This window comes from Malus domestica, chromosome 10 (genome assembly GCF_042453785.1).
Source record: "Malus domestica chromosome 10, GDT2T_hap1".
Classification (NCBI taxonomy): domain Eukaryota; kingdom Viridiplantae; phylum Streptophyta; class Magnoliopsida; order Rosales; family Rosaceae; genus Malus; species Malus domestica.
The window spans coordinates 38,164,262-38,190,999 of NC_091670.1; the positions used below are offsets into that span (position 1 = coordinate 38,164,262).

Consider the following 26,738-nt stretch of genomic DNA (forward strand, 5'->3'; position numbering starts at 1 on the left):
GTGGAAAACACCATATAAATCATCGCATGTATCGTCTCGTAGATCGTCTCGTAAACGCGGTGTGCTACTAGTAAGATCACTAAATAATAATACTCCCGGCCCAATGCCTGCACCTAAGTCTTTGTGCCCGTAGCCAGAGATAACTCCCTCCCGGCCCAATGCATGTCTCCGTGTCCCTCAGCCTTTCGCTGGGGATTATTTTTTCCCGGCCTAACTGCCAACACCAGATCCTCGCCCCAGGCGGCATAGTGTCCACTAGTTACGCCTCTCAAAATAACCACTTCATAGTATAAAGTCATCCATCGTCTATACTATAAAGAGGGGTTTCGAAAACATGTTCTAGCATCCTATCGTCATCCATCAGATAGTCTACCAGTTCATGGTTTTTATAGAAAATACGATATATCAAAATATAGCTCAATATAGGCTAATAATTAATTCCTCACCAAAAACACGAGACGAAAATCAACATATTCAATAAACATGCTTCTCATAAATCAAATCATAAACTCGTAAGGCATGCTATTCATTTATGCAATTAAACCATAAAATCATGTAATTTTAGAAGGGGTCCACTCACAGATACTTCGTAGCAGTAGAGTTGTGCGGATAAGGATTACCAATTCCCTCACTAGCAATTTCACCTAAGCACAAAAAGGTAATAAATGAATAAAAGGGTTTCCAAAGGATTTGGGCTTGAATAAAATAAAATAAAAGGATTTGGGTTGGATGGGTTAGGCCCTAATAGGTTTTAGGATCCTTCGGTTTTTGGGTTAAAAGCGTGATTTGGGCCACACAACCAACACACACATACACTACACAAACACACACACATGCACGGCATGCACATGCATGCACGACATGCATACACACACACACACACACACACACACCACACGTATGCACTCATGCAATTACACACACTAAATATACATACACACACACAGCACATGCATACAACACACATACTACACGGACACACACACACACACACTCCCAAAGCACGGCCCGCAGGCCTAATAACCAAAAGGGCTGGGCTTGGTCTACGGCCCAAGGCCCGTGGGTGTCCTAAACGGCCTGAAAGGCCTCGGTGCTAATCGGGGAAGAACACCGGAGCTGCTACAGCTCCGGCCGACGATAAACAGGGGTTTTAGACCTCGATCTAACTACCAAAATGAAGAGCAAGATGAGGGGAAGAGATTGCTACCCTCGAATAGTCGTGACACGGCCGGAGGTGACCGGAAATTCCCTCGAAACTCACGGGTTCGTCGGAAAAATGGGTGAGCTTCCCCCGCGCTGTTCCCGTCTTCAAAACCTTGGGAAAACAATGTAAATCTCATCACACAACGTCCAACATCATCAATGGCGATTTAAAAAAAAAAAAAGGATCCAACCTTACCTAACCGGAAAAATTAGAAAAACTCGTCGGAGGTCATTTTCTCTGCTTTCACCAATCTCGCTGCTACGGAAGAGAGACCAGAGCAATGCTTGATGATGATGATGATGTTCTCGAGTAGAGTAGTTGCAGGTGTGGGTGCTCTCGGGTGTGGGTCAAAAGGTGAGAGATCGGGTAGTGAGGAAGAGAAGACTTCGAGAGAGAGAGAAGGGGGAGAACACAAGGAAGGGCAGAGAGGAGAGAGACCGAGGGACAAAATAAAAGGGGTGGGCCCCTTGGCTCACCAATTTAGGTCCAAACAATTATTTTAAAATAAATGGGGTTGAGGTGTTTCAGTGGCTCTGGTACCATTATGTCACATTCCAATCTCAGCTTCGTCATAGTACGATATTGTTCGCTTTGGGCCCCGACCACGCCCTCACGGTTTTGTTTTTGGGAACTCAGACGAGAACTTCCCAGTGGGTTACCCATCCTAGGAATGATCTCGCCCAAACTCGCTTAACTTCGGAGTTCCGATAGAATCTGAAGCCAGTGAGTTCCCAAAAGGCCTCGTGCTATAGGAGATGGGCATGTACATATAAGGCACATCACCCTCCCTCCGTTGGTTGATGTGAGATGTTACATGTAATGCTAGAGAGACCAACTTTTAAATTAAATTTTGTAACTATCTAACGTGGTTATTGATAATTAGATGATTACTTAAGTATTAATTAACGTATTTATTTTTTATTTATGAGACATTATATGCTTAATTTGTAAATTTAGTCTAAACAGTTGGTTTATCTATCATTACATATTAGTGACACATAAGATGAGAGCACTTCCAGCCCAACAAAGAAACGGTGAAGAAGAGTGAGTAGGAGAGATATAGAAGTGTACCAAAAAAAAAAAAACAACACATGAAAAAGAAATGTTTCACTTGCACCACGATGTAAATTCGAATCTTGTTGGTTCCTAATTTAACATCTAATATAACAAATCTATTGTTTGACAAAAAATAAAAAATAAAAAAATAAATCAAGCAGTAAAAACTGAAAATATAAAATCCCACTACTCTCCTTCCTCCTCCATTCCCTTTCATATTTCCCATATTTCAACAAAAGAAAAACTACATATAAAAAATCAAATAGTTAGCAAAAGGGCCTAAAGCCCGTTTGGCTTTTGTTTCTACTTTCTTGTTTTCATTTTGTTTGCTAGAAATAAAGAGGAAGTGTACATGGTGGTAGGATGATCGTTGAAGATATATAACATGATCGAACAGTGTAAAGGCCGAAAATATTAATGCACAGGAACTTCAATGTATAGATAAGAACAGCAAGCCAGACACAACCCAAAAGAGCCAAACCACAGATCCACAGTTTGTACATACAAAAGCCAGGCAGCACACACACTTTTTGTTCTTTTATTTATGGCGGTACTCTTTTAACTATCTATACTAAAACCAAAGGAAGCATGTACACATTTTGTTCTTTATTCATGGTGGCACTCTTCTAGTTATCCATACTAAAACCATGCATGCTCGTCTAAGGAAAGGTTATGATTTTCTTCATTTCAGTTTGCTTAATGTCCACCGCAAAACCCTTGCCATGCAGCTTCCAGTAGTCCGCCTGCGGATTGATCCACTCTGGCTCCGCAATCTCCACCCTCGATGTCTTCAAGGCATCCGTTGATATGTTGTATTTGGCATCCCTCGTTTCCAACAGCTCCGGCTTCACCATACCCAAATTCACCGGCTGAGGTGACATCATAAGGGCCGGTGCTCCCAGTGGAAGTCGGTCACCTAATTGTAACAACCCACAATGTCATTAGTAACAAATCAAAGTAACTAATTTAATTTTTAGAAGAAAAAAACCCTCTACCGATTCTTTCTATACATAAAGTTATTCTACCTCAAACGCTTATGAACACAAGTGCCCTAAGTTTTGCACATGTGCCAACCGGCGTTATCTTATGACTTACCTCGGTCAACTTGCCATGTACACCAGAATTTTCCGTAAGTTTTGGCCAAATTCTGGAGCTCAGGTTGGCCAATCATCTCGGGGATCCGAGGATTGACCCAGAGGCCGGCTTTGATCTCGTAAGCATGCGAATGCCAAAGCTTTTGCTCATCCGGAGGCAGCGACTCAAATATCTTATCAGACACAATATATTCTACACCTGCACAAATATGACAAAATTGCAAATTAAGCCTTAGTTAACCCTAATCGACCAAAAGAAAACAAAAGAAGAAATCCGAAAACGAATTGGCTTGGTTTTAATTGGATTGTTACTTGTCAATTATCTTACCGATTAGGCGGCCGTGGGAGTCGTCGGAGTCGTAGACGGCGCACTGGAGGAAGTCCTGGTTGAGGCGAGTGACGTAGTGGTGGGTCTCGATCTGACGAGTCATGTCGTGGCTGTAGAGCGCAAAAGTGCACACGTGCTGGCTCATCTGGTTCACCGGCTTGAGGGACTGCATCATCTCGGCGCCCTTGTCCAGGACGTGCTGTCCCATCGTCATCGGCTTCCCCGGAGGCGTTGGCTGATCTCCCAGCCTGGAGGCGGGGTTAGGAGTCGGTGTCTTGTCACTTGAAGCCATCTCAAAACGACGTTGTGTCTTGCTTCGGATCTCAAATGTACAGTCTAGTCTGTGTGTATGACTGCTAAATAACCAGAGTTCAGAGGGAGGAGGAGGGAGGAGGAATAAATAAGTGGATGGGAACATACGTGGGTGTTTTGGGAGGCTTCCACGTGGAACTGCACGTTGCATGGGGAGGAGCGAGGTGGCTGAGGCTTGTGGGACTTGGATTGTCCCTCCCATTTCGGTGCCCTCTCCGTGCCCTCCTGTTTTGTGTGATCACGGTTAAGCCACGTCAACATTTTATATTATTTTTTTATAAAAATAATAAAACAAAAAGAAATAGTAATATAAAATATTGACGTGGCTTAACCGTGACCACATAAACAGGAGGGCACGAGGAGGGTACTGAAATGGGAGGGCAGACAATCCAAGTCCAGGCTTGTGAGTTAAGGCTGCCAAATGTGGAAGATTGAGTACTAGGTTGCTTTGGTGGCTTCTAAGTATATTGAGGTGAGCTTAAAGAGTGGGGACTTGGATTGTCTGCCCTCTAATTGTGGTGCCCTCCTGTTTTTGTGGTCACGGTTAAGCCACGTTAACATTTTATATTACTATTTCTTTTTGTTTTATTATTTTTATAAAAAAATAATATAAAATATTAACGTGGCTTAACCGTGACCACACAAAACAGGAGGGCACGGGGAGGGCACCGAAATGGGAGGGCAGACAATCCAAATCCAAAGAGTGGAGCAACACTGACATCTGTACAGTTCGTTTGGTACTTGTGTTGGGTCAGAATCTTTGATTCGGTTTGTCCGGTCCGGTCTGGTCTGATGCAATCCAAAAAGATAGGTTGTCTTCGGGTTGAGTCGTGCTAGGCTGACCTTAAACAAGCGTGGGTTGTATTAAAAACGGCCCTACAAGAGCAATTCTTCCTCTAAAAAATGAATTTGGCCTAAAGTTCATTTAATTCACTCAAATAAGTTGTAATAACTCCAATGAACAGTAATTGATCAAGTGTATTTCCATTTCTAAAAAATAAGCTGGGCAAGGAGTCTAGTCAATTCGTATATATATATAAATATAATTTTTTTAATTTTTTTTGTATTTTTAAACAATTTTTATAATTTTTTATTAAGTTAATTAATCTGGACCATTGGATTTCAAAAACGAATTAAATCCAATAGCCTAAAAGTGAACACATGGCCCGTGGTAAGATTCTAACATTTTTTTTAATACTGGAACGCGCACTCACACACACGTGTATCCCACATGCCAACGGCAAAAAAAAGAAATTCACATGGTTAATGTTAGTCTGGTGTCATGTAGGCCAATCTCTTGCTCAGTTCATTATGTGATGGGCTCAAAGCTGGCCTCTACTTTGGGCCAGCCTATTGGGTGGGGTGGAGTGGGTTTTTAGGGAGGGGGAGCTGGCCTGAAAAATAGACTTTGAGCTAGCACATTTGTTAGGAGTGAAAGTGCTCTAAGGATACCCGTGGAAAGTCACAAACGTTATATGTGCTCTTTGATCTAAAAGGGCACGAATGTTCATGCCCCTAACAAATGGCCACGATCCAGGTACATTTAATGGGTCCGTTACCTCTATCGGCCTGGCCTGCGATCCAAGAGCAATTCCATTCGTTTTAGGAGGATAGATGCAAGTAAGGGCACGTAAAATGTCTTTATCATTCACTCAAAATAATATTTGTCTTTGTGCAACTTTGAATAGGCAAGGATTTTTTAATCTTTTGCATCGTCGAATTGTGCATGAATTATCGACAAAGTGTGCATGAATATTCTTCCACATTTTTTTTTCTGTCATCTCATTTCCCATGACCGGGTCATGAGAAACACACACCCAACACTCAATTTGCCTTTTCACTTTTTTTTTTATTTGTTAAAAAATATGAAGAGTGAAAAATAAAAATACGAGATTGTAGTAAAAATAGATGTTGAGTTGTGGTATGGTATGGTGTGGTGTTGGGAATGAACAAGATGGTTGAGTATTAATGGAATAATAAAAGAATTCCTTTTTTTTTTTCAATTTTTACAGTAGATTAATTATGACCATTGATTTTCCTTCCATTCAAATCAGATGCAACAGAATGTAACTTGTGTAATTTTTTTCAATCTTGAGAGTCTCCTTAGCATTTCTTATTGAAGATGTATTATCCAATTTTCACACGTTACAATAAACCACATGTATATAATAGCTGCTATTCTTTTTTTTTCTTTTTTTTTTCCTTCTTTTTTTGAATCCTCTCAGATCTCGTTAACCTCAATTTCCTTGTTCTTCTTTGAAACTAGCATGGGGCTCCCGGGCCTATACTTGTACCTCTTTGTAACAAACACATAGATGAAGAAGTTGATCAAGCTCATCAATGAAAGCAACCAATAGAAAAGATTCAAATGGTTCAAGTTAATGTTGTTCCCAGCCAACCAGCCTCCACTTTTTGTGTTACCTTTTGTTGCATTGTTCACAATCTTAACCAAAATGGTGCTGAAGAAATACCCTAGTGCCATGGAGCTCCACAAAAAGCAAGTTGAAATTGATTTCAACCCTTTGGGAGCCTCCGAGTAGAAAAACTCAAGAAGCCCCACGTAAGTGAACATGTCGGCTATTCCAAAAATGAAGTACTGGAAAGACAACCAGAATGTGCTGATTGGCAATGGCTGCAGGACCGGCCTTGCCAACAGCATGTTGTGCTCTCTTGCCACATCTTTTCTTTTCACTTCCATGATTCCAGCCACACCCATGGAAACACATGAGAGAACTAACCCTACTCCTATGCGCTGCAAGTGCGTTATGCCAGAGGGTATACCGGTGAACTTACTTGCAATGGGGACGAAGACACGGTCGTAGACAGGAATTATGATGATGAGGAAGACCAGGGGGATGATGGGGAGTGAGGCTGGTGGGATTTTGAAATGCTTGGTGATGCTCGTGTCCATGGTGAGAGCTTGTTGGATTGAGAAGGTTTGGAGCTGTGCCAGGCATAGAGTCATTATAATTGTGCAGCAAAATATTGGGACCAAGCCTAGGAGGATTTTTGCATTTTCCACTTGTGTGACTCTGCAAAGTTTCCATGGGTTTGGAGGCTGCTGTTCATCAACTTCCCCTCTTTGGATGGATGCTTTGTCCAAAAACCTGAATAGAAATTTAATTACGTGTTAGGCAAGGAACAAATAACAAGAAGCTTCCTTATGACGGGAATAGAAATTCAATTATGTGTTACCAAACAAGTTGGCATGTAACATGTTTTATTGTGAGACTGAATGAGAATTGTAGATTAGGTTTAAATTTGACTGAATGCTTGGTCCTAATCCAGTTCAACCGATAACATAACATATAAGATATCTGGAAGTTAGTAGTGAAGTTGAAGCTTCACAATTAATGTCCTTTCAAGGGTGAAGATCTTATATTTTAGTAAAAATTTAAAAGGTACCTGAAAATGGGTCTGTGAGGTAGGAATTCTTGTTCAAGAGAAGCTTCCTTGTCTTTGCTAATCTCATACAATTCTGTGGCGTCTTCTGGAAGGCTAAGATTTCTGTTACGGATGGCTGCAACATACACCTGAAACGGACATGAGCAACAAGTCAGCTAGTTGTGATTAACGTTTGATCTTAACAAACTGAGTATATTTGGAAGCAGTCGTTAAGAATCTTCCTTTTACCGGCCTCTTACTAATTATAAACACCAATCGGAAAGAGAAGTATATACGTAGTGACTTAGTAAGGTTTTTACACCAAATTTTGTTTTTGATTTCCCCCACCTTAGTATTCGCTTGTATGAAGCCAAAAAAAAAAAACAAAAAAAAAAATTTGAGAAAAGAAAGACAGGCCTGGAACTAGTGTTTAAAGGGTTGACAAAAGAAACAAACCTGTATAATTTCAACTATGGCACTAGTTCCTCTGATAACTTGTATCCGATACACCGGCAATCCTGCAAGAAAGATAACCACGCCCAAGAACATGGCGATGGTACAGAGCCCAAATCCCCAATCCCATCCTTTATTGTCTTGAACCCACACAATTAGGGTTAAACTGACTACACCACCCAAGCACACAGATAGCAACAGAAAGTTGAAGAAGCTAGACATCTGCCCTGTCTCTCTCGGGTCCGATTCGTCAAATTGATCGGCACCGTGTGATGGCAACGTGGCCTTCAGCCCGGCAGCGGCGGCCGCCATCGTGTAGAGAGCAATAAAAAGAAGGGCAGCATTTCCACCTTCAACTTTCTCACATTTAGCAGTTGGATCAAAGACATTGCAGACTGGTGGCCTGAGTTTAGGGTAGTGAGCTTGTACAGTCATTAGTGCTAGTCCCTGAAATGAAAATTTACAACACGTGTATGCATAAAAAAACTATTGAATTGCAAATTATACACAAATAGAACTGTTTACAAATTTTGAATTGAAAAATAAAACCAAGGGTCATTGAACAGACAATAAGTTGTATCCAACACAATTTAGAGCCATTTTATTGTCTATTTAGCATCCATCTGGTTCTATTTCATTAAAGGTTCATAACTCGTTATATTTGTGCATTTTTTGCGATTTATGTGAGTAATTTGAGTATTTTGTGCATACCACAAACTCGAAGCACCCAGAAATAAGAAGAATTTTGAATCTGCCAAAGAAGGTGTCTGCAAGGATGGCCATGAGAATGGACAGAATAAAGCCAGTTCCCATGTAGTTGGTGAGTTCGTTAGCTGCATCTGCTAGCTCAAAGTGCATGACCTCATTGAAGTAGGTAACCAAGTTCACAGCCAGGGCAAGACTTGCCATGCTCTCAAAAGCCAATGTACCTGCAACATGTAAAAACAACACTCAAAATGGTAAATTAGTCAAGGATTAGATATTATGCATTTATGGTGATCATGTAAGCATATGTAGATTATGCTAGTTAGTTAGGACAGGGTGTCCCCCCTCTCACGCCAGAATTCTTCTTATCGTACATTAGACCAGTTTGGAATATGGTTTTCTTAGAAGAAAAAGAAAGTTATTATGTATAGGATATGTGTACTAAAGAGTACCTAGTATGAGCACAGCAGTTTTCATTCCTCCATGTTTATATTTCACAGCTGACCTTCCCTTCCAATCAACCTTCCCTTCAACAAGCTCAAATTTGTCCTGCAGGTTAATAAATCAAAGAGAATATAAATAACAAGATCGAATTCGAAAGAAATATAATTAAGATCATATGTACTCATTAATTTGTTAAATTTACCATAGCTAGCTACGAGGATGCAGTGATTCCCTCTCTGGTACTAAAGAGAAGAGATGATGATATGAATTTTAGAAAATGGATGAGTAGCGCCTAATGGAAACTGAGGTTTGTATATATAAGAACTTGACACAGGTGGACTTGGGGACTTAATGGAAGTTGTGTACGTAACAAACATTTGTGATGCCCATAATGCCCTTTAAAATTAGGGATAAAATTACCTTTTATAATTATAAAATTAAAATTCAAACGAAAATTTGCCAATTATAAAATTCAACGAATAATTGATAAAACTAAAATTCATGATAAAATTTGACCGCTCCTTATAAATTTGAGGAAAATCGACAAATATCTCCTTGCTATAAGCCGACCTTCATGAGTAAGATTCCCAAGACATGTCCAGATTGTCCAAGAGGAAACATATATGAATAAGGTAGCATTTACTGCTAAAAAATAAAATAAGCTAATTTTTGTTTTTTCTTGGTATCATGAAGTGGACAATGAAATTTTTAGCTCAAATGATGACGTATTTATTCACAATAAAGAACATTTAATCCTCGTCCTCTTTTATAAAAGAATAATGATAGAAACATCAAAAATTTAAAACCAAATCATGTGGTTGTAGATAATTAAATTATTAATTAATGTAGATTAACATATTTGTTTCTTATTAGAGACACATCATTTGATTTACAAAATTTAATCTTCCTAATATTATCCTTTATAAAATATTGAGTTTTCAATTTTTGCGTGGATTAAAACATGATAGCCCTAACGGGCATGCAACACTCCAAAAGCCTAAGCAACTTTTGTGCCAGAGTTTTCATTGTTTAAACTAGCATATGGGCATATACAAAGTGTGTGAGAAAATTTATTAATTTTGTTTTTGAAATAGAAGGAGAGAGGAACAGAGTGATAGAGAATGTCGGGGTGGGAAGTTCTTTTTTTTTTTTTTGTTTAATTAGATATATGTTAGGAGTACATGTATGTGAGACTTTGAAAAAAAACAACAAAATTTGGTTGTGTGAAATTACATTTCTGCCTCATATTTTTTATTAATGTTCTGTTTTAATTAGAGGGTTAAACTTGTAATTTTATAGGGTTTTGGTTGACAATGAGTGTTTTATTAATTAGTAGAGATACTGGTAGTGTCATGGAAAAAGAGTCCGGATCGTCTTTATGAGGATCCCGGAGATCTGTAAATCATGCACGTTCATTGTATATCGTGCAGTCAGAAATTATTTTTAATATTTTTATTTAAAAATAAACATAAACAGTACTTGACAAAAACTGACCGCACGATGTACGATGAACGAACACGATTTACGGATCCCTAGAATTCTCCGGAGAGGATCCTGTTGGATGGAAACAAGAATTATGGCAGTGATTTTCAGACTCTGTTTTCGCCTTTTTCACTTTATTTCTTTTTTGTTTCTAGACTCTCCTCTAATTTGTTCGATTTAAAGACAAGAAAAACATGAAGAGTTGCATAGGAAGAAAATAAGAATGTATAAATCACTACACCCTAAATTTCTATATTGCCGGGTTCGTAATTCCTTGTCAACGAAGAAAGAAAGGTAAAACAAATGAGTAGATGCATATGGAGAAAGTATCCAACAAGGGATTGAGTGCAACCAAAATATTAGGGGTACGTTCAAGTTCTAATTCTAGAAAAAAATTCACAAAAGAAACATTACAGGAAGAAGTATCTTGCATTTCACCCAAGTCCAAAAGCATCTAGACACTTGCTGTTGGAGAATCCTTGTTTTTGGACACTACTATCTGCCTCTTTCTTGCAGCAAATTAATCATCCACATCAAGAGCATCATAGTTTCCACGTAAACATGATTAGTGAAATCTAATTAGAAACCCTTTAATCAGTGCAAATTGTCAGACTATACAAGTGTGGGGCTTAGCATTAAAAAGGACTTGCATGTTCTTATTGGAGAAGGAAAGGGATCCTCTACGGATCCTTCCCCCTAATCCACAAAATCAAGAAATCTGTATCGTTGAAATTTGATCCAACATCTACAAATAAGGGCCCATTTTAAAAATTATAATAACTTCAACCGTTAAATCAAATTTTAACAGTACATATCTTCTGATTTGATGAACTATGAGGAAGAGATCCGGACATGATCCCTTTTCATTGAATAATGGTTAAAACAGACATCTGACAGATAGAACAAACATATCTCAATGGTTCACGTATTATAATAAAAGAGTAGACGTTAAACACTGTTTAATACTTTGATTAACGTATGATGGTGAGGATGATTAAGTCATATGTGGGGCTGCATAATCTCATATAATCTCACGCATAGCAACTTTGCGTGCTCGTCTCCCCAGAGCTAGAATATTTAATGGCTCTGCTCCATTGATTCCTGTGGCGTAGGTCATATGTCAATTTACGTACGTTGTATGAAAAAAACTCTCGATAACATCGCCTGCGGTTAAACCCGCTATCAATTTCGACCACCGCGGTTAAACCAGTTTCATGTCCTAAAAGGACCCTTTCACCCATGCATATGACATACATGGAAAAAAACCTGGACATATTTTAGACGGAAAGATCTATTTGGACTGAGATGAGATTAATAACTCGTTTAATCACGAAGACATTATAAAGTAGTTTTTTCGCCACTGGAGTAACATTGAGGCTTGGTCCACACCACACCAGATAATTTCTGCAATTTCGTTCATTTGGTAAGAAATTTCTGATGCAATTTCTCATACAACTGTTAGATTCATGTCAAAGTCATATGTTGGAGCAGACAATAATTTTCCCATACGGCATAAAAACTGTTATTGAGATTACAAACTAACATCCAATTGTGTTAATAAAATTGTGTTGAAGGACTACTGTTAAGTACAGGTTAGTATAAGTGACTGATTTATTTCTTTTCTCTTTAAGGTGGATTAATTCTGGTTTAGCATCTTTGATGCTTGTACGGTACTGTAAAAGCAGACAAATTTAAAAGTGAAATAAGTAAATGCATGACAGTTTTGTTCACTAAGGCTGAGTCAACTATTGTCTCATGAAGTGCAACAACTTGCATATTTCACAAGTAAAGAAGTTTTCTTAAGTACATAGTTTCAATCACTAGGCTGTGGTTAATGGTTACTATATATTGTCCCATTGCACACAAGCAATCAAAGAACTTCCCTTTCAAGTTTTCTAAAGAGTTATATGAATAGTATTTTTCCAACATGACGGTCACACTACAATATTATACCTTCAATTCATGAAATATAAACTTTCTCGTCCGACGATATCACAGTAATTGAATTAGTAACACCTGTTAGACTAAAAAAATATTTCCGAGTGGAGATGCTTTATACTAAGAAAGTCAAATGTGTAATATGTATGATAGTGAAACTGTTCATGATGGGATTGAAAAACATATAAATACATGCATGCAAACTTTATAGGCCAAATTGGATTATTCATCCCTGTGGTCATAGGAAACTTGCATGATGACCCCCGTTGTGAAAAAACTAGGAATTAAACCTCTGTGATCAAGAATGTTAGCAAATTTAGTCCAAAAGTATGATTTTTGTTAAATGACTGTTAAAAGTATAGGTAAAACTATATTTTCAGTTCCAATTGACATTTAAAATAAATATTTTTTTTATAACAATTAACAAAAAAAATAATGCTTAATTTTTTAAATAAAAAAAAAGCGCCAATTCAATGTCAATTGGAATTGAAAATACAATTTTACCCCAACTTTTAACAGTCATTTAACAGAAATCTTACTTTTGGACTAAATTTGCTAACATTCTAGACCACGTAGGTTTAATTCCTAGTTTTTCACCACAGGGGTCATCATGCAAGTGTCCTATGACCACAGGGATGAACAATCCAATTTAGCCAACTTTATAAGCAATCAAAGAACTTAAGTTTTCTAAAGAGATACGAATATTAATTTCGCTATGACGGTTACAATGCAATATTATACTCTCAATTTCTAAAATATTAACTCTCTCGTCCAACGATACATACATGCAAGCTCTCTAGTCAACAATCATATGCAAGGGTTGATGTCACTGAAAATAGTACTTCATATATTACGTAAAAATAGTATATAATTATTCAGAAACATACGTTGTCTTCTCAACCGATTCTAGAAGAAAACCCCCTCAGACAAATAAGGATGTCACTAGAAGATAGCTAAGAAACAAAAAGAAGAAAATGTACAGAACAGGGGTTGCCTGTGCAAAGAATGCTGGACTATCATATTTTAGTGGAAAAGCCTACAATTACTGGGGGGGGGAAGGGCCGAAGATCAGTAGTTCAGCAAGGAATATTTTACGCGCAATACAATCTTTCCCTTGTCGACTCCAAGCTTAGCCCCAGTGACTAACCAATGACCTGGTATATCTTGCGGTCCCTTTGACATTTCCGTCAAGTCCACTAGTTTTGCTAGTTTTTCCTTTTTATCGTCAGAGCTTCTGTTGTTCAAATGCGATGAAGAAGAACCATCCGTCCTCTGTGCAGAAGACGGGGTGGCTGGGCTGTGATCCCAAACAGACCGCCTGATAGTGCAGCCTGGTACTTTGGAGAAGAGAAGTTTGAGGTGCAATACATTTTTGGCACCAAAATCCCAAACACCAAGCTGAGCCCCTGTGACAATGTGAACACCGGAGAGGTCACCAATAGAAGCCTCCACGTGCTCTATCGGTGCGGTGCTTACATGGGAGAAGTTTTTCCACTTGATTGGCTCAAACCAACGGCTGTCTTGCTCCTCCGGACCTTGCCACTTGGGTGCACCTATTGCCATGTGCGCATCCCAATGGGGTTGAAGAATTTTTGGAAGGGACACTAGATGTTGCAAATGTATAGCCAGTCGGTTCTGTTTGATGCCTTCTAGATTTAGTCTAAGCCCTGTGACAGGCTTACGGCCTACTGTTACCTGCAGTGTCAAGAAACTTTTAAGTTAAGGTGAGGTGGAAGTGGAAAACTACGAATACAAGGAAATGAAAGCATCATTTTTTTCCCACACAATAATTTAATAATAATAGTCATCAAAGAACTAATGAGAACCAACAAAAGTACCTGATCCGGACTGATGTAAAGCTTCGGTCCCATCAAGCTGAACTGAAGCGATGAACACACAGGTTCTTTTCTTTGAAGATTATTATGCTCCGGGGCCCAAACTTGAGCAATTTGAAAATCCAAGAAATACTGCAGATCTTCAATTGGTGGCTTGTCTGGTATAAACAATGACAAACATATAATAAATGTTAAAAACACCTCCGAGACCTGAATAGATAGAGAAGCATGCTTCTAACTATATAACAAAGTTTCGGGTTCTAGACACACAATTCAAACCAACCATAATTGCAATGATTTATCTGTCATCAGATTGAAATAAAAGTCACATTTTTAACGAAATGCTTTTTGTATTAGTTCTTACACTCTAAATATAACTCAATCGCGCGACTCAAGTGCTTTATTCCAGGCACTCCTTCAAGCAAAGAGACAATGGGTGTAAATGTCATGTTAATCACATCTGGTGCTAGTTGTACAGTTTCGGCCCACTTGGGATGACTCTGCTCAAGATCATCACCCCCTCTTCTCCTGAATATGACTGTAACATCCTGAAGGAGGACACAAAATTAAGAATATTCACACACAAATCCATTTCCTCAAGAATTATTTCAAGAATGAGCGAAAAGTTTCGTGAGACTTTTAGATGAAACAGTGATAGCCAGATTGAATTCCTTGGCAAAACCACATGCAACAAAAAAGAAAAAATATGCCTATGACACAAACCTTATCCTTGTATTTTAATGGGCCTGGATTTGACTGGCTTTTTGAGTCCACAAACCTATGATCACCAATGTCTTTCACATAATCCTCAATGTCCCCTGCTGACAAAGGAGATGACTGGTGCTGCCTGATATAAACTACATCTCTTCCGCCAATAGTTGCAGATGTGACGATATGGGTACCATAACTCTCAATAAAACTAAAAAATGAACAAGAGGAGAAAGAAGAAGAAGAAAATTCTGTATAAAAAATTCTGGTGTTTTACAGACCAACAGATCTAGTAACCTTAACAAAGAAACACAATGCGGTATGCATCATCAAACAATGCAGTTTGGAGCATTTTGAATTTAAATTTCGATATGAATTGATGGGGTGCCATGTAACTATAAGCACTGCCCAACTTAAGGAAATTTGATTGATTATCCTTCTTGTTAGTGCATATCAAGTTTAGTTTCAATAACAGTTACTAGCATCTTTAAGTACATATCTAGACCATTTTGAATCAAGTATCTCGCCATTAGTTTGTCTTTGAGCATACAAAGGTCTAATAGTTAATCATTCAATTTTTCACCGAGCTCTTTAGTTGTATTTTATAACCCACTGATCAAAGTAGGAAACAGAATATGACAGAAAGTAGCATTAGACTGAGTAATCAGGTACTGCCAAGTTGCCTCCAGAAGATCTATTAGTTTAAGGTATAGACAGGAAATGAGTTGTAGGTATTAGCCTATCAACTTTGTTGATAATTGATTTTTTACTGAGAGGATTATAACTGAAAAACACAAAGATTCATGTTTATAGTATCATATTTAGTTGCTTACCTTGCTAAGGCTGCAGGATCCCATGAGTACGGAACAGCACGCTTAATTTCCTCATGCAAAACTAAATTATCCTTTTCTAGTTTAACTTTGTATAGGGGAATGAAGTATCCAATCATGGCAAGGGATTTGGTTGCTGCTGCATCAACTTGCCAAGAACCAGTGAAATTGAACATGGCATTGAAGCTTCCAAGGGGAACACGCCCTGAAATACCCGATTTCTTGTTGAAGTATTCTGCCATCTGAAATTTCAAGCATCAAAGCCATAGGGTCACAAAAGATGTCGTATAACAACAAGCTAAAATGTTTTTCTGTAATTAGGTGAAGAAAGTGGAAATCCAAATGCTTGCACCAAATCCTGACCAAGTAGCAGGAGATTCCATAACTGGGACGATATATTCCAAGGAGAAAATGTAATTTAAGAAACTGTGGATCTAAAGTTAGCTAGTGTTAGAATATATATTAACAGCTTGCTCACATCCTAACTGCTCAAGCTTTTTGGGGATTATAGTAATCAAATAAACTTTATGTGTAAGCATGTTCTCAGTAAAATTTTATTCTCTAATGCACCGAATAGTTTAGCAAACTCTGCGAACAGTTGAACTCAAACAATTACCTAATGCCAGATTTCTTTATTTAGCCATCTATCTGTTGTCTGATATGCTATATTTTCCCAGTTTTCTTCATGTTTTGCGTGGTAAATTGACTAATTACACTGGCTAGTAACCCACTGTACAATCCAGAACCAAAATATAAAACCAACACTGAAATATCCCATACGATTAATTTGCTGCTTGTGAAGGAAAATAAACATTCACTAGAACGTTAGCGTAACGAGCTCATAGTGCATTGTTCCGTAAGAGATGAGTAATCTATTCTCTGCATATCACAAAACAATTCAAGACAACCTAACCTATAATGCTTACAGAAAATAAGGGTTTATCTTACCTACGAGAATATATCATATATGGAGAAAAACAACTCAAAAGCCCGGAAGAAGAGAAAGACATTATCATTTCGAACTTTCAAACCACGCAACACAAGAGCAATTGAATGACAAACAAAATTGAATAACTTTAAGCAACCAATGTACGGTCATGCAATTTAACCAACTCCCAGAAATCCAACAGAGCACAAAAACATGAATTACGATATCGGAACCAACGATTTCGCAAACAAATCAATCCCAGAACCATAAAAAACCCAGCAAAGCAACATTATCCAACTTAAAATAAACCAAGATTATAACTTTCTGTACTCAGCCAAAACAAACCAAGAAAATTCAAACCCAGCAGGTCCAATACTGAACTGAAGCTTCTGAAAACATTAATACAACAAAATAATCACAGAATCCAAATCCAAACTCACAAAATACAAAAACCCATCAACCAAAATTGGATGAAAAATCACCTCATGGAAGCTGCAGACATGAATTTTGTCAATGGTCCTCTTCCCCGGCGCGAACTCGACGTCGACAGGCACATTTGGCACAACAACCCCATCAGAAAAAACAAGATCTTTCCCCTGATCCTCCTCCAGAATCACGAGCCTCGATCCGGGTGCCCCTTTGCAGTAGAGAAGCCTGATATCGGAAGTGACGTCAAAGCCGCGACCCAAAGCTTGGATTGAGTTGGAGAGAGTGGTGGTCAGAGCGGTGGAGCTGGAGATTCTTTCCTCCGCCGCAGAGGATTCCATAGAGAGAGAAGCGGCTTTGTCCTTCAGTGGCGATGAGAAAGAAGAGAAGAAGAAATCGATGGCGTTGTTGGTGTTTTCTAGCTTGTTGGGGGAATCATTTGCAATACAAAAGTGCTTTTTGTTTTGGGGTTTTTCTCTGGCTGGCTGGCCGGCTAGCTTTTTAGGCTAAAGAGTTGGTGGGGATTGGCCTTCTTCTTCTTCCTCTTTGTACCAAAGAGCCGAAGGAAGGAGGGCAGCTCTTGCTGTTGACTGTAATAATGGGCTCAAAACGCGTATGATGTGGTTAAGTACAAAAACAAATTGGTATATCGTATGGAACTGGACAAACTAAAGAGGATTCTCAGTTGACTGGTCCTCCTTGCAAAAGGATTTTAAGTCAAACCTCCACCCAAATGCCAGATCAAACTAAGGACTGGTTTGGTATTACTCTGCTATGAGATTAAGCTTATTTTTGTTGCTTAACGTTTTCAGTTTTTTTTCATCTAAAACTGTAAAAATAAGCTGTTTTAAGTGTTTAACTTGTAAATCTTTAAGATTTAATGGTGCGATAAGTAAACTTTGGGTCAGTACACTCTAATGTTTTTCGAGATGAAAGTTTTCTTTACCCTTAAAATTGTAACTTTGAATTCCCTCAAAAAGAAAAATTGTAACTTTGAACAAATGTTAGTTTATAAGTCATACTTGGGTACTTATGTAGTTATATCATTGACAAAAAAAATTTACCGATCTCACATTTCGCAACTATTAAAAATGCTTTAAGATAATCATAAGCATTTTGCAACTATTAAAAATGCTTCAAATAATCATAAGCATTTCAGTGTGTAAAAAATTAGAAACAAAATAAAAGGATACATCTTCCAAATGAATTTAGGAATACAACTATTTAACCATACCAAAAGGTATTTAAAACAAACAAAGAGTTGTCTCCTTTATTTTTCCTTTATTTGGTGGATTGAGCATAGAATTTGAAACAGAGAATTTAGGGAAGGGCCATCAAGTTGGACCTAAGTATTATTGTGTTCATTTTTAGAGTTGTTGGGTGGCCGGCCCTCGAGCCATGTGGTCGAAAGTACTGATCTTTGGCTAAACTCTAGCAGTAGACTCGGATCACAGCCATATTAGCTCAAGATTTGAGTCAGCGTAAAAGTTTTGAAGTCGTTTTTGAGAAGAGATTTTTACAATATCTGAGTCATATCTTATCTTTCTATCTCATGAATAATATGTTTGACAAAAAATTGTTCGGTATTATATCTTATCTCTTATCTCACTCTCATTGTATAACTGTTACATTAATAAAATTATATTTTTTATCTCTCATTCTCATCCATCACATTACCTATATGACCGAAATTTCTTATTACTCTATCTTATTCTTTACGTGACTCATATGATGTACAGTAATTAAAAAAAAACGTAAATGTAATTTTTTACCCAACCAAAAAAAAAAAAAAAAGAACGAATGAAAGATGAGACCTAGTCATTGTCTGTCAATCATTTAGCCATCAGATGCAATTTAGGTAAAAGTTTCTAACAACTCATCATGTCCATTACCAAACAGAAACCCTAATTTTAGACATCATTCCAAAAAGCATCAGCAAATTGCTGGAACAAACCAAACATGCAGAGAAATTTTTGCACATCCTCTCATAGAAACCTAACCAAAGTGGCCTCCATCTCAATATAACACTGCCTCCTCCCACTCTCTCCCCCATCTCCTAATAAGCAGCCTTGGGCAAAACCAAGGAGGCAGTGGAAAAATCATGCAGGCCTATGGCTGCTTTCTAGTTAGCTTTTTCCTTTTCTCTTATTTGTCCTCTTTTCCCTCCGCCCTAACCGATGCCAAAGTGTCCTTTATTGCACATCGCCAACTCGTCAGTCTCCTAGAGGGGGGGGTGACATTCTTGACAACTATGAATTTGAGGTTGAGCTTGATTTGAAGTTTCCAAACACCAGGCTTCGACGCGCATACATTGGGCTTCAGGCTTTGAAAAAGGCCGTGTACTCGGACCCTCTGAAAACAACCCAAAACTGGGTTGGCGAGAATGTATGTGCTTACACTGGAGTTTTCTGCGCCCAGGCTCTTGATGATCCGGAAATTGAGGTTGTGGCAGGCATTGATCTCAACCACGCAGACATCGCTGGACACCTTCCTGCGGAATTAGGATTGTTGATGGACATGGCTTTGTTCCACATCAACTCCAACAGGTTTTGTGGAATCATCCCTAAGAGCTTTAGAAGGCTAACTTTTCTCCACGAGTTTGATGTTAGCAACAACCGCTTCGTGGGATCATTCCCCGACGTTGTCTTGGAAATTCCCAACCTCAAGTACCTCGACCTTAGGTTCAATGATTTCGAGGGGAAGTTGCCTCCTGAGCTTTTCAACAAGGAACTTGACGCTTTGTTCTTGAATGACAACAGGTTCACATCCACCCTTCCTGAAAATCTCGGCAACTCCCCCATCTCGATTTTTGTCATTGCTAACAACCATCTTGAAGGCTGCATCCCCAATAACATTGGAAAAATGGTGAACACTTTAAATGAGGTAGTATTATCCAACAACAAGTTTACCGGATGTCTGCCTCCTGAAATCGGACAACTTGCAAACATGACGGTTTTCGATATTAGTTCAAACACATTCAGTGGGATTATGTTGAAAACTTTCATGGGCTTGGAAAAAGTGGAGGAGTTGGATATCTCACACAACATGCTAACTGGGTTTGTTCCTGAGAGTATATGTATGTTGCCAAACTTAGGGAACTTCACGTTCTCGTAGAACTACTTCAATGGAAATACCCAAAAATGCGTGCCAGGTTCTTTGAAAGATGTTGTGATTAGTGACGCGAGCAATTGTTTACTGGACAGGCCAAAACAAAAGTCAGCTAAAGAATGTTATGCGGTGGTGAGCAAGCCAATGGATTGCAATAAGGCAAAGTGTGGCGGTGGACATGGGCCTTCGAAACCTTCTCAGCCTCTGATTGAGAAGCCAAAGACACCAAAGCCTGAACAACCTAAACAAAAACCACCAAAGCCTTCACCTGAACTAGTTCCAACAACTCCTATACCAAATCCGCAACCACCCAAAGAAGAGACCCCCAAGGAACAACCTTCAAAAGAGGAGCCACCAAAGGTGCAAGAGCCCAAAGATGAGCCATTGAAAGTGAAACCTCCTAAAGAGGAGCCACCAAAGGTGCAACCTCCCAAAGAGGAGTTACCAAAGGAGCAACCTTCAAAAGATGAACCACCCAAAGAACAACCTTCAAAGGATGAGCCATCAAAGGTGCAAGAGCCCAAAGAGGAGCCACCGAAAGTGAAACCTCCCAAAAAGGAGCCACCAAAGGTGCAACCTCCCAAAGAGGAGTTACCAAAGGAGCAACCTTCAAAAGATGAGCCACCCAAAGAACAACCTTCAAAGGAGGAACCACCCAAGGCACAACCGCCTAAAGAAGAAGCACCGGCTCCAAAGTCGGAGGTTCCAATTTTTCCTTCACCAATTGTTGAAGCCCCTCCACCAGAACCCTTTGGGCAAAGTCCTGTCGTTCAAATCCACCCTCAACCACCACTAGTTCATTCCCCTCTACCAGTTGTAGTCTCGCCACCACCTATAGTTCACTCTCCTCCACCACCACCACCACCAATCCATTCACCCCCACCACCAGTTCATTCTCCTCCACCACCACCAGTGCACTCACCTCCACCGCCAGTGCACTCACCTCTACCATCAGTTCACTCATCCCCACCACCGATCCATTCACCACCACCACCAGTCCACTCACTCCCACCATCACTAGTCCACTCACATTCACCGCCAGTGCACTTGCCTCCACCACCAATTCACTCACCCCCACCACCAGTTCATTCACCTCCACCACCAGTGCACTCACCTCCACCACCAGCGCACTCGCCTCCACCACCAGTTCATTCCCCTCCACCACTAGTGCACTCACCCCCACCACCAGTCCATTCTCCTCCACCACCGCCAGTGCACTCACCTCCACCACCAGTTCACTCACCCTCACCACCGGTCCATTCACCTCCACCACCGGTGCACTCGCCTCCACTACCAGTCCATTCTCTTCCACCGCCAGCGCACTCACCTCCACCACCCGTTCACTCCCCTTCACCACCAGTGCACTCCCCTCCACCACCAGTGCACTCACCGCAACCACCAGTTCATTCTCCTCCACCACCTGTCCATTCTCCTCCACCACCAATGCATTCACCCTCACCACCCGTCCACTTCCCCCCACCACCAGTGCACTCACCTCCACCACCAGTGCACTTACCCCCACCACCAGTCCATTTTCCTCCACCACCAGTGCACTTACCCCCACCACCAATCTACTCACCTCCACCACCGGTCCACTCACCTCCACCACCTGTCCATTCTCCTCCGCCACCAGTGCACTCACCTCCACCACCAGCACCAGTTCACTCACCGCCACCTCTAGTCCAATCACCACCACCAGCTTCTCCATCTTTATCACCTCCTGTTCCCATTTTCTCACCACCCCCTCCAGACTTCGTCTTGCCACCGACCTTCGGGTTCCAATACTCATCTCCACCTCCGCCAATGTTCCCAGGCTACTAAGCGCCACTGTTCTAAAAATCCCCGCCTAGCGCCGCCTAGGCCCCGCCTAGCGCCGCCTAGGCCCCGCCTAGCGCCGCCTAGGCTCCGCCTAGCGCCGCCTAGGCCCCGCCTAGGCGCTAGGCCCCAGCCCACCGCCCCGATTAATGCCTAGGCCCCAGCCCACCGTCTAGACCGCCTAAGCACCCGCCTAGCCCGCCTAGGCACCCGCCTAGCCCGCCTAGGCACCCGCCTAGGTTGCAACTCACTTAGATAGAAAATACATAACTTTCATTTTGCATTTTGTTTTTTTTCCAATAAATTGTAAGAGACTTGTTGCATACTTGAATGAACAAACATTATATCCTTATTTCACATGTTTTCATTATGTTCCAATACTTCATGATATATATGCATTCTATTTTGTAGTTTATGACGAAATTATATATATTTCAAGTAGAAGTAGACACTTATTTACCTGAAATATGATAGATTTACTTAAATCCGCCTAATCCGCCTAGGCTCCCGCCTAGGCCCCGCCTAGCCGCCTAGGCGCTAGGCCCCAGCCCGCCGCCCGACTAGCGCCTAGCAACTTTTAGAACCTTGCTAAGCGCACTACGATATCAAACTCATTGCTCGCCCCTGCATGAAACTTTGTTTATAAATATTTACAATCTCACAAAAATACACCCACTTTTGTTTGTTGACCATAGCTTTTAATTCATGACATCAAAGTGTAAATCTTTTCATATGCTATTCAATGCAATAAAAGGACGTTATCGGCAAATTGCATATCCATTTTTTTTTCTTTTGTTTAATTTGAAGAATCTGATGTGTGTGAATGCATACTACTACAAAAGATCAAGCACCACTACATCTAATTCTAGGGTAATTCTAGAGAGATCATAGTCTTTCTTGCATTTTCCATAATTCTATTATATTACCTTATAACGTTGATTAGTTTTCTAGACCGTCGTAAAATGAGTGTTAGCTCACATTTAAAAAAAAAAGTGAGTTTCTTCAAGATCTTTTGTGTTCGTGTTAAAAGAAAAATTTATAAGCTACCATTTAACTCTTAATTAGGGGGTTTTAAGTTTGGAAACAAAATACAATAAAATACTAGCTATCGGGGCCTATATTGATTTTTGACAGCTATAATGGATTTTTGGCGGCCAAAACATCTCTGTAATATCTTACATGAATTTAAAGAAGTTTTATAGCGAGGTGTTAATGCCAGAAAATAGGTTTTATGATGGTGTTTGTGAAACTTTTGCAAAAACAATTGAAACATGATGAGTTACACCTCACAATTCTTGTAAGGCATTATTTGATATATGTCCATTTTTGTAAAGTTCTTATTAGGAGTAGTTCAATTTTGTGTAGGGTGGTGCTCTTCACACATCATTTTTTTTTATCTTCCACTCACATTCTATAATTTTTGCCTTTTGATCATTTTTAATTCATTTGATCCGACGGTATTGAGACGAGCATGTGGAAGGTAAAAGGGTGTGTGGATAACATTAGGGCCGTCTTTGAGATTCCCTATGCGAAATTTATAAAAGGACTCCTCGTTAAGATAGTTACAAAAAAGTAAGACAATATATTGATGCTAAAAAACTATCACTTAAATCAAAACAAATTTATCACTCACGGATTGCAAGTTTACAAATGTCATTAATTATAAGTAAAAAAAGCTACAAACATAACCTTCATTAAATAATAATAAAAATTCAATCTTAAACAACCAAACATGAAAAAAATGAAAAATAAAAAATAAAAATTCAAAACTCTAACTTTAAAGTTTCACTTGAATATTCTCTATAATAAAATTGAAAAAAAAATATCGTTTTTAGGATGTTATTATTAACACTCAAAATATCTCATTGCACTCCAAATTTTTATATTTAAAAAGGAAAAAAATTATTCTTATAAGGGTTCAAATATAGAACATTATTACATAATATTAGATGGCAAAATTTTAGGACCCCTTCAAATTTGGGGCCTTGTGCCCCCTCTAGACAAGACCACCCTGTTGTGTTATTGTTGAATTATGTCTAATGACAGAGACTCCATGTAAGCATATTTTTTTTTTGTAACAAATTTATCCCTTAAGTAATTAGTATTATTCTATAATGTTAGTACCAAATTCACGCATCACTGTGTGTGGAGAAGATGCACAAACTTGACTGCTTGTAAAAGAGTAAACGCAAGTAAGACAACATTGGCACCATTGGGGTACGTACCGACCAAAAATTAAGTATCATTTGAGTTTTTGTTACGTTTCATACCTCAGTCATAAATGAAATATATTCATCTACTTATACCACATTTGTTTTTAATCTACCTCTATCACAGGTTCTTTTTGCTAGGTTTTTGTGTTTGCCCTATAACGTTTATAAGTATGTCATACTTTAACCCTAAAATGAAGGTATCATATATGCTTCCATCGTTTTTTCAACCTCTGTGATATTATTATGGTTTTATAGGTATACACAACATATGATTTTTTTAAAACTATTTTATTTTATTTTATTTATAAAAAAAAGTACTTTCGTAGATAATTGTAAGTTTGAATATGTATAAATATTTAAAAACTTATGTTACTGGTGCGTTAGTTAAGGATTTTTATTTTTTTTTGCAGATTAGTTAAGGAATTTAAATATATTCTTTGTTACCTCAAAGAGTGAAATAGGCACAAAAACAAGAAAATATAATTGAACTCACTTAAAATTTAGCATATGATTTTGGACCTCAATCTAAAAACTCATTTTCATAAAATATGTGACAGTTATATTTTTGCAAGATCTTCCCACTAAGAAAATTAATATAAATTATGTGGAAGCGGTCTTGCAATTTACTGAATCTCATAAGTGTTGTAATTTAAGTTGGAAAACACAAAAAATAAATAAACTAGCAAGGCCTAAAATACATTTCGGAAGCCAGAACGGTTTTTTGGTCGCTAAAATATCTTTGGAATGCCCTGTAAGAATTATAACGGAGCTTATAGTGCAACAAAAATGGCACGGAAATTGATTATATTGTAGAACTTTGCAAAATCATTAAAACTTAGGATTATAACTCACAATATTTGTTAAAAATACGATTGTTGAGTACTTGAGTTTTAGCATCGTTTTTGCACGCACATCACAAAAAATGTTAGGTAACGGGCCTACCATTTGGTGACTCTTATAAGTGATTTTTATAGCATTTTATGATGGAGAAATGGAAAAATCTATAATAAAATAGGAATGAGGATCCTCTTTGGATCCTCTTTGTGAGGATCCCGAAGATCTTCCAATTACGTTCATTCATCGTATATTGTATAATTATTTTTCGTCAGGTACTATTTATATTCAATTTTAAATAAAAAAATTTACAATGATTTCTAATTGCACGATGTAAAGAAATGATTGGAGGATCCTCATTCATAAAATAGTGGGATTTAGAGCACATAAATATCCGACATCAATTAAAAAATTTCAACGGCAAATGTGTAATGTTCTGCATACGTTTTATGAAGTTTTGTGCGGCGAAAATGACACAAAAATAGAATTTTCTAGAATTTAGGAAAACCGAGTAAAATGATAGGAGCATTTTTGCTCACCACCATAAACTATGGTGTATACTCACCATACACCCAATCAATTGACACGTGTTATTTCACTTAATCTTGGTTAATTTTTTTTCAAAATTGAAAAATTAACATTTAATGTGAAAGTTAACTAAAGTTAAGTAAAATGACACGTGTCAATTGATTAGATGTATGGTGAGCATACACCATAGTTTTATGGTGGTGAGCAAAAATGCTTCGGTAAAGGTAAAATGATAGCTGTGGAGCCAAAAATAATCACAAGGCGACACGTGGATTTTTGACAAAAAAAGACAAAACTACCCTTGAGGTATACCGGGATTTCTACGCGCAAGCAGCAGACAATTAACCTTCAACCAAGTCAAAAGTGCCCAAAATAGGTATCAACTTAAAACCTAATTTATTCATATATTTCCCATTTCATTATTTAGCTAATCAATTAGCTAAGTAATATACTTATTCCTTTCATATTTCCTAAAATTGACTAATTAAGGGATTAATTACCTAATCAATCCCTTAATTATCAACTAAACCTCCAAATTATAACCAAAAACCCACTAGGGCCGGCCATGCCCTTTATTTTCTGTTTGTTGCTGCCATTTTCTCCCCCTTTTTATGACATTCAAATAGCTAGTTAATTAGGTTATTACTATTTGCTAATTAACTAGCCAATTATTTCCATAACTCCCCAAAATAACTAGCCCATTATCTCCATAACCCCCCAAAATAAATCACCCTTTCCTCTCCTATAAATTGGGTCCCATTTTCACAAAACACTAGTTCCAATTCTCTTACAAAAAATCCCAAATATTCTAAATACTATTTCTCTCTAAAATTCTAACTTTGGCATCGGAGGTTCTTCGGCCAAAGCCCCCCATTCATCGTGGGCGCGTGAGGCTCTTGGCCTTAACCTAAGGTGCTAGTTGTTTTGTAGGTGCAAAATCGTCCAAGATCGAAGAGGAGAAAATTTGCATCCACAATAGCCTACAATCTTTGTGAGCAATGCGTTATTGAGTTTTCATAAGATCTTTTGCCAAAAATGCAAAAAAAAAAAAAAAAAAAAAAAAAAAAGTTATAGGCCACTTGGAAACGGATCTCCTATATAAATGTGGAATAA

The 26,738-nt window shown here is 38.6% G+C and overlaps 3 protein-coding genes and 1 pseudogene across 3 annotated transcripts; 1 reads left to right on the forward strand and 3 right to left on the reverse strand.

Annotated features, from left to right (window-relative positions):
* Positions 1-2,674: 2,674 nt before the first annotated feature.
* LOC103446273 (oil body-associated protein 2B-like) lies at positions 2,675-4,057 on the reverse strand. The gene is made up of 3 exons (XM_008385357.4): positions 3,683-4,057; positions 3,356-3,553; positions 2,675-3,176 (listed from the first exon to the last, which is right to left on the reverse strand). The coding sequence occupies exons 1-3, from the start codon at positions 3,972-3,974 to the stop codon at positions 2,920-2,922; spliced, it is 747 nt and encodes a 248-aa protein (XP_008383579.3). The 5' UTR covers positions 3,975-4,057; the 3' UTR covers positions 2,675-2,919.
* A 2,004-nt stretch (positions 4,058-6,061) lies between these two features.
* Positions 6,062-9,270, reverse strand: LOC103446274 (protein NRT1/ PTR FAMILY 4.5-like). The gene is made up of 6 exons (XM_017335103.3): positions 9,183-9,270; positions 8,989-9,085; positions 8,543-8,760; positions 7,835-8,278; positions 7,400-7,527; positions 6,062-7,101 (listed from the first exon to the last, which is right to left on the reverse strand). Exons 1-6 carry the CDS (start codon positions 9,183-9,185, stop codon positions 6,216-6,218), a joined length of 1,776 nt encoding a protein of 591 aa, XP_017190592.3. The 5' UTR covers positions 9,186-9,270; the 3' UTR covers positions 6,062-6,215.
* A 3,954-nt stretch (positions 9,271-13,224) lies between these two features.
* LOC103446275 (MACPF domain-containing protein CAD1-like) lies at positions 13,225-17,770 on the reverse strand. The gene is made up of 6 exons (XM_029110283.2): positions 17,184-17,770; positions 15,777-16,015; positions 14,959-15,154; positions 14,600-14,783; positions 14,239-14,393; positions 13,225-14,095 (listed from the first exon to the last, which is right to left on the reverse strand). The coding sequence occupies exons 1-6, from the start codon at positions 17,466-17,468 to the stop codon at positions 13,469-13,471; spliced, it is 1,686 nt and encodes a 561-aa protein (XP_028966116.1). The 5' UTR covers positions 17,469-17,770; the 3' UTR covers positions 13,225-13,468.
* Positions 17,771-19,165: 1,395 nt separating this feature from the next.
* LOC103446242 (pollen-specific leucine-rich repeat extensin-like protein 3) lies at positions 19,166-22,819 on the forward strand (annotated as a pseudogene).
* Positions 22,820-26,738: the final 3,919 nt, after the last annotated feature.

Excerpts from the sequence above, each read along its gene's own strand:
- LOC103446274 (XM_017335103.3), bottom strand. Across the intron at positions 8,761-8,988 it reads AACTGCTGTGCTCATACTAG|GTACATTGGCTTTTGAGAGC; the intron begins GTACTCTTTAGT and ends TACATGTTGCAG. Across the intron at positions 8,279-8,542 it reads CTGGGTGCTTCGAGTTTGTG|GGACTAGCACTAATGACTGT; the intron begins GTATGCACAAAA and ends TTTTCATTTCAG.
- LOC103446275 (XM_029110283.2), bottom strand. The coding sequence starts at position 17,468 with ATGGAATCCTCTGCGGCGGAGGAAAGAATCTCCAGCTCCACCGCTCTG. Across the intron at positions 16,016-17,183 it reads ATGTCTGCAGCTTCCATGAG|ATGGCAGAATACTTCAACAA; the intron begins GTGATTTTTCAT and ends TTGAAATTTCAG. Across the intron at positions 14,394-14,599 it reads GATTGAGTTATATTTAGAGT|ACAAGCCACCAATTGAAGAT; the intron begins GTAAGAACTAAT and ends TGTTTATACCAG.
- LOC103446273 (XM_008385357.4), bottom strand. The coding sequence starts at position 3,974 with ATGGCTTCAAGTGACAAGACACCGACTCCTAACCCCGCCTCCAGGCTG. Across the intron at positions 3,554-3,682 it reads CTCCCACGGCCGCCTAATCG|GTGTAGAATATATTGTGTCT; the intron begins GTAAGATAATTG and ends ATATTTGTGCAG. Across the intron at positions 3,177-3,355 it reads TACATGGCAAGTTGACCGAG|GTGACCGACTTCCACTGGGA; the intron begins GTAAGTCATAAG and ends TGTTACAATTAG.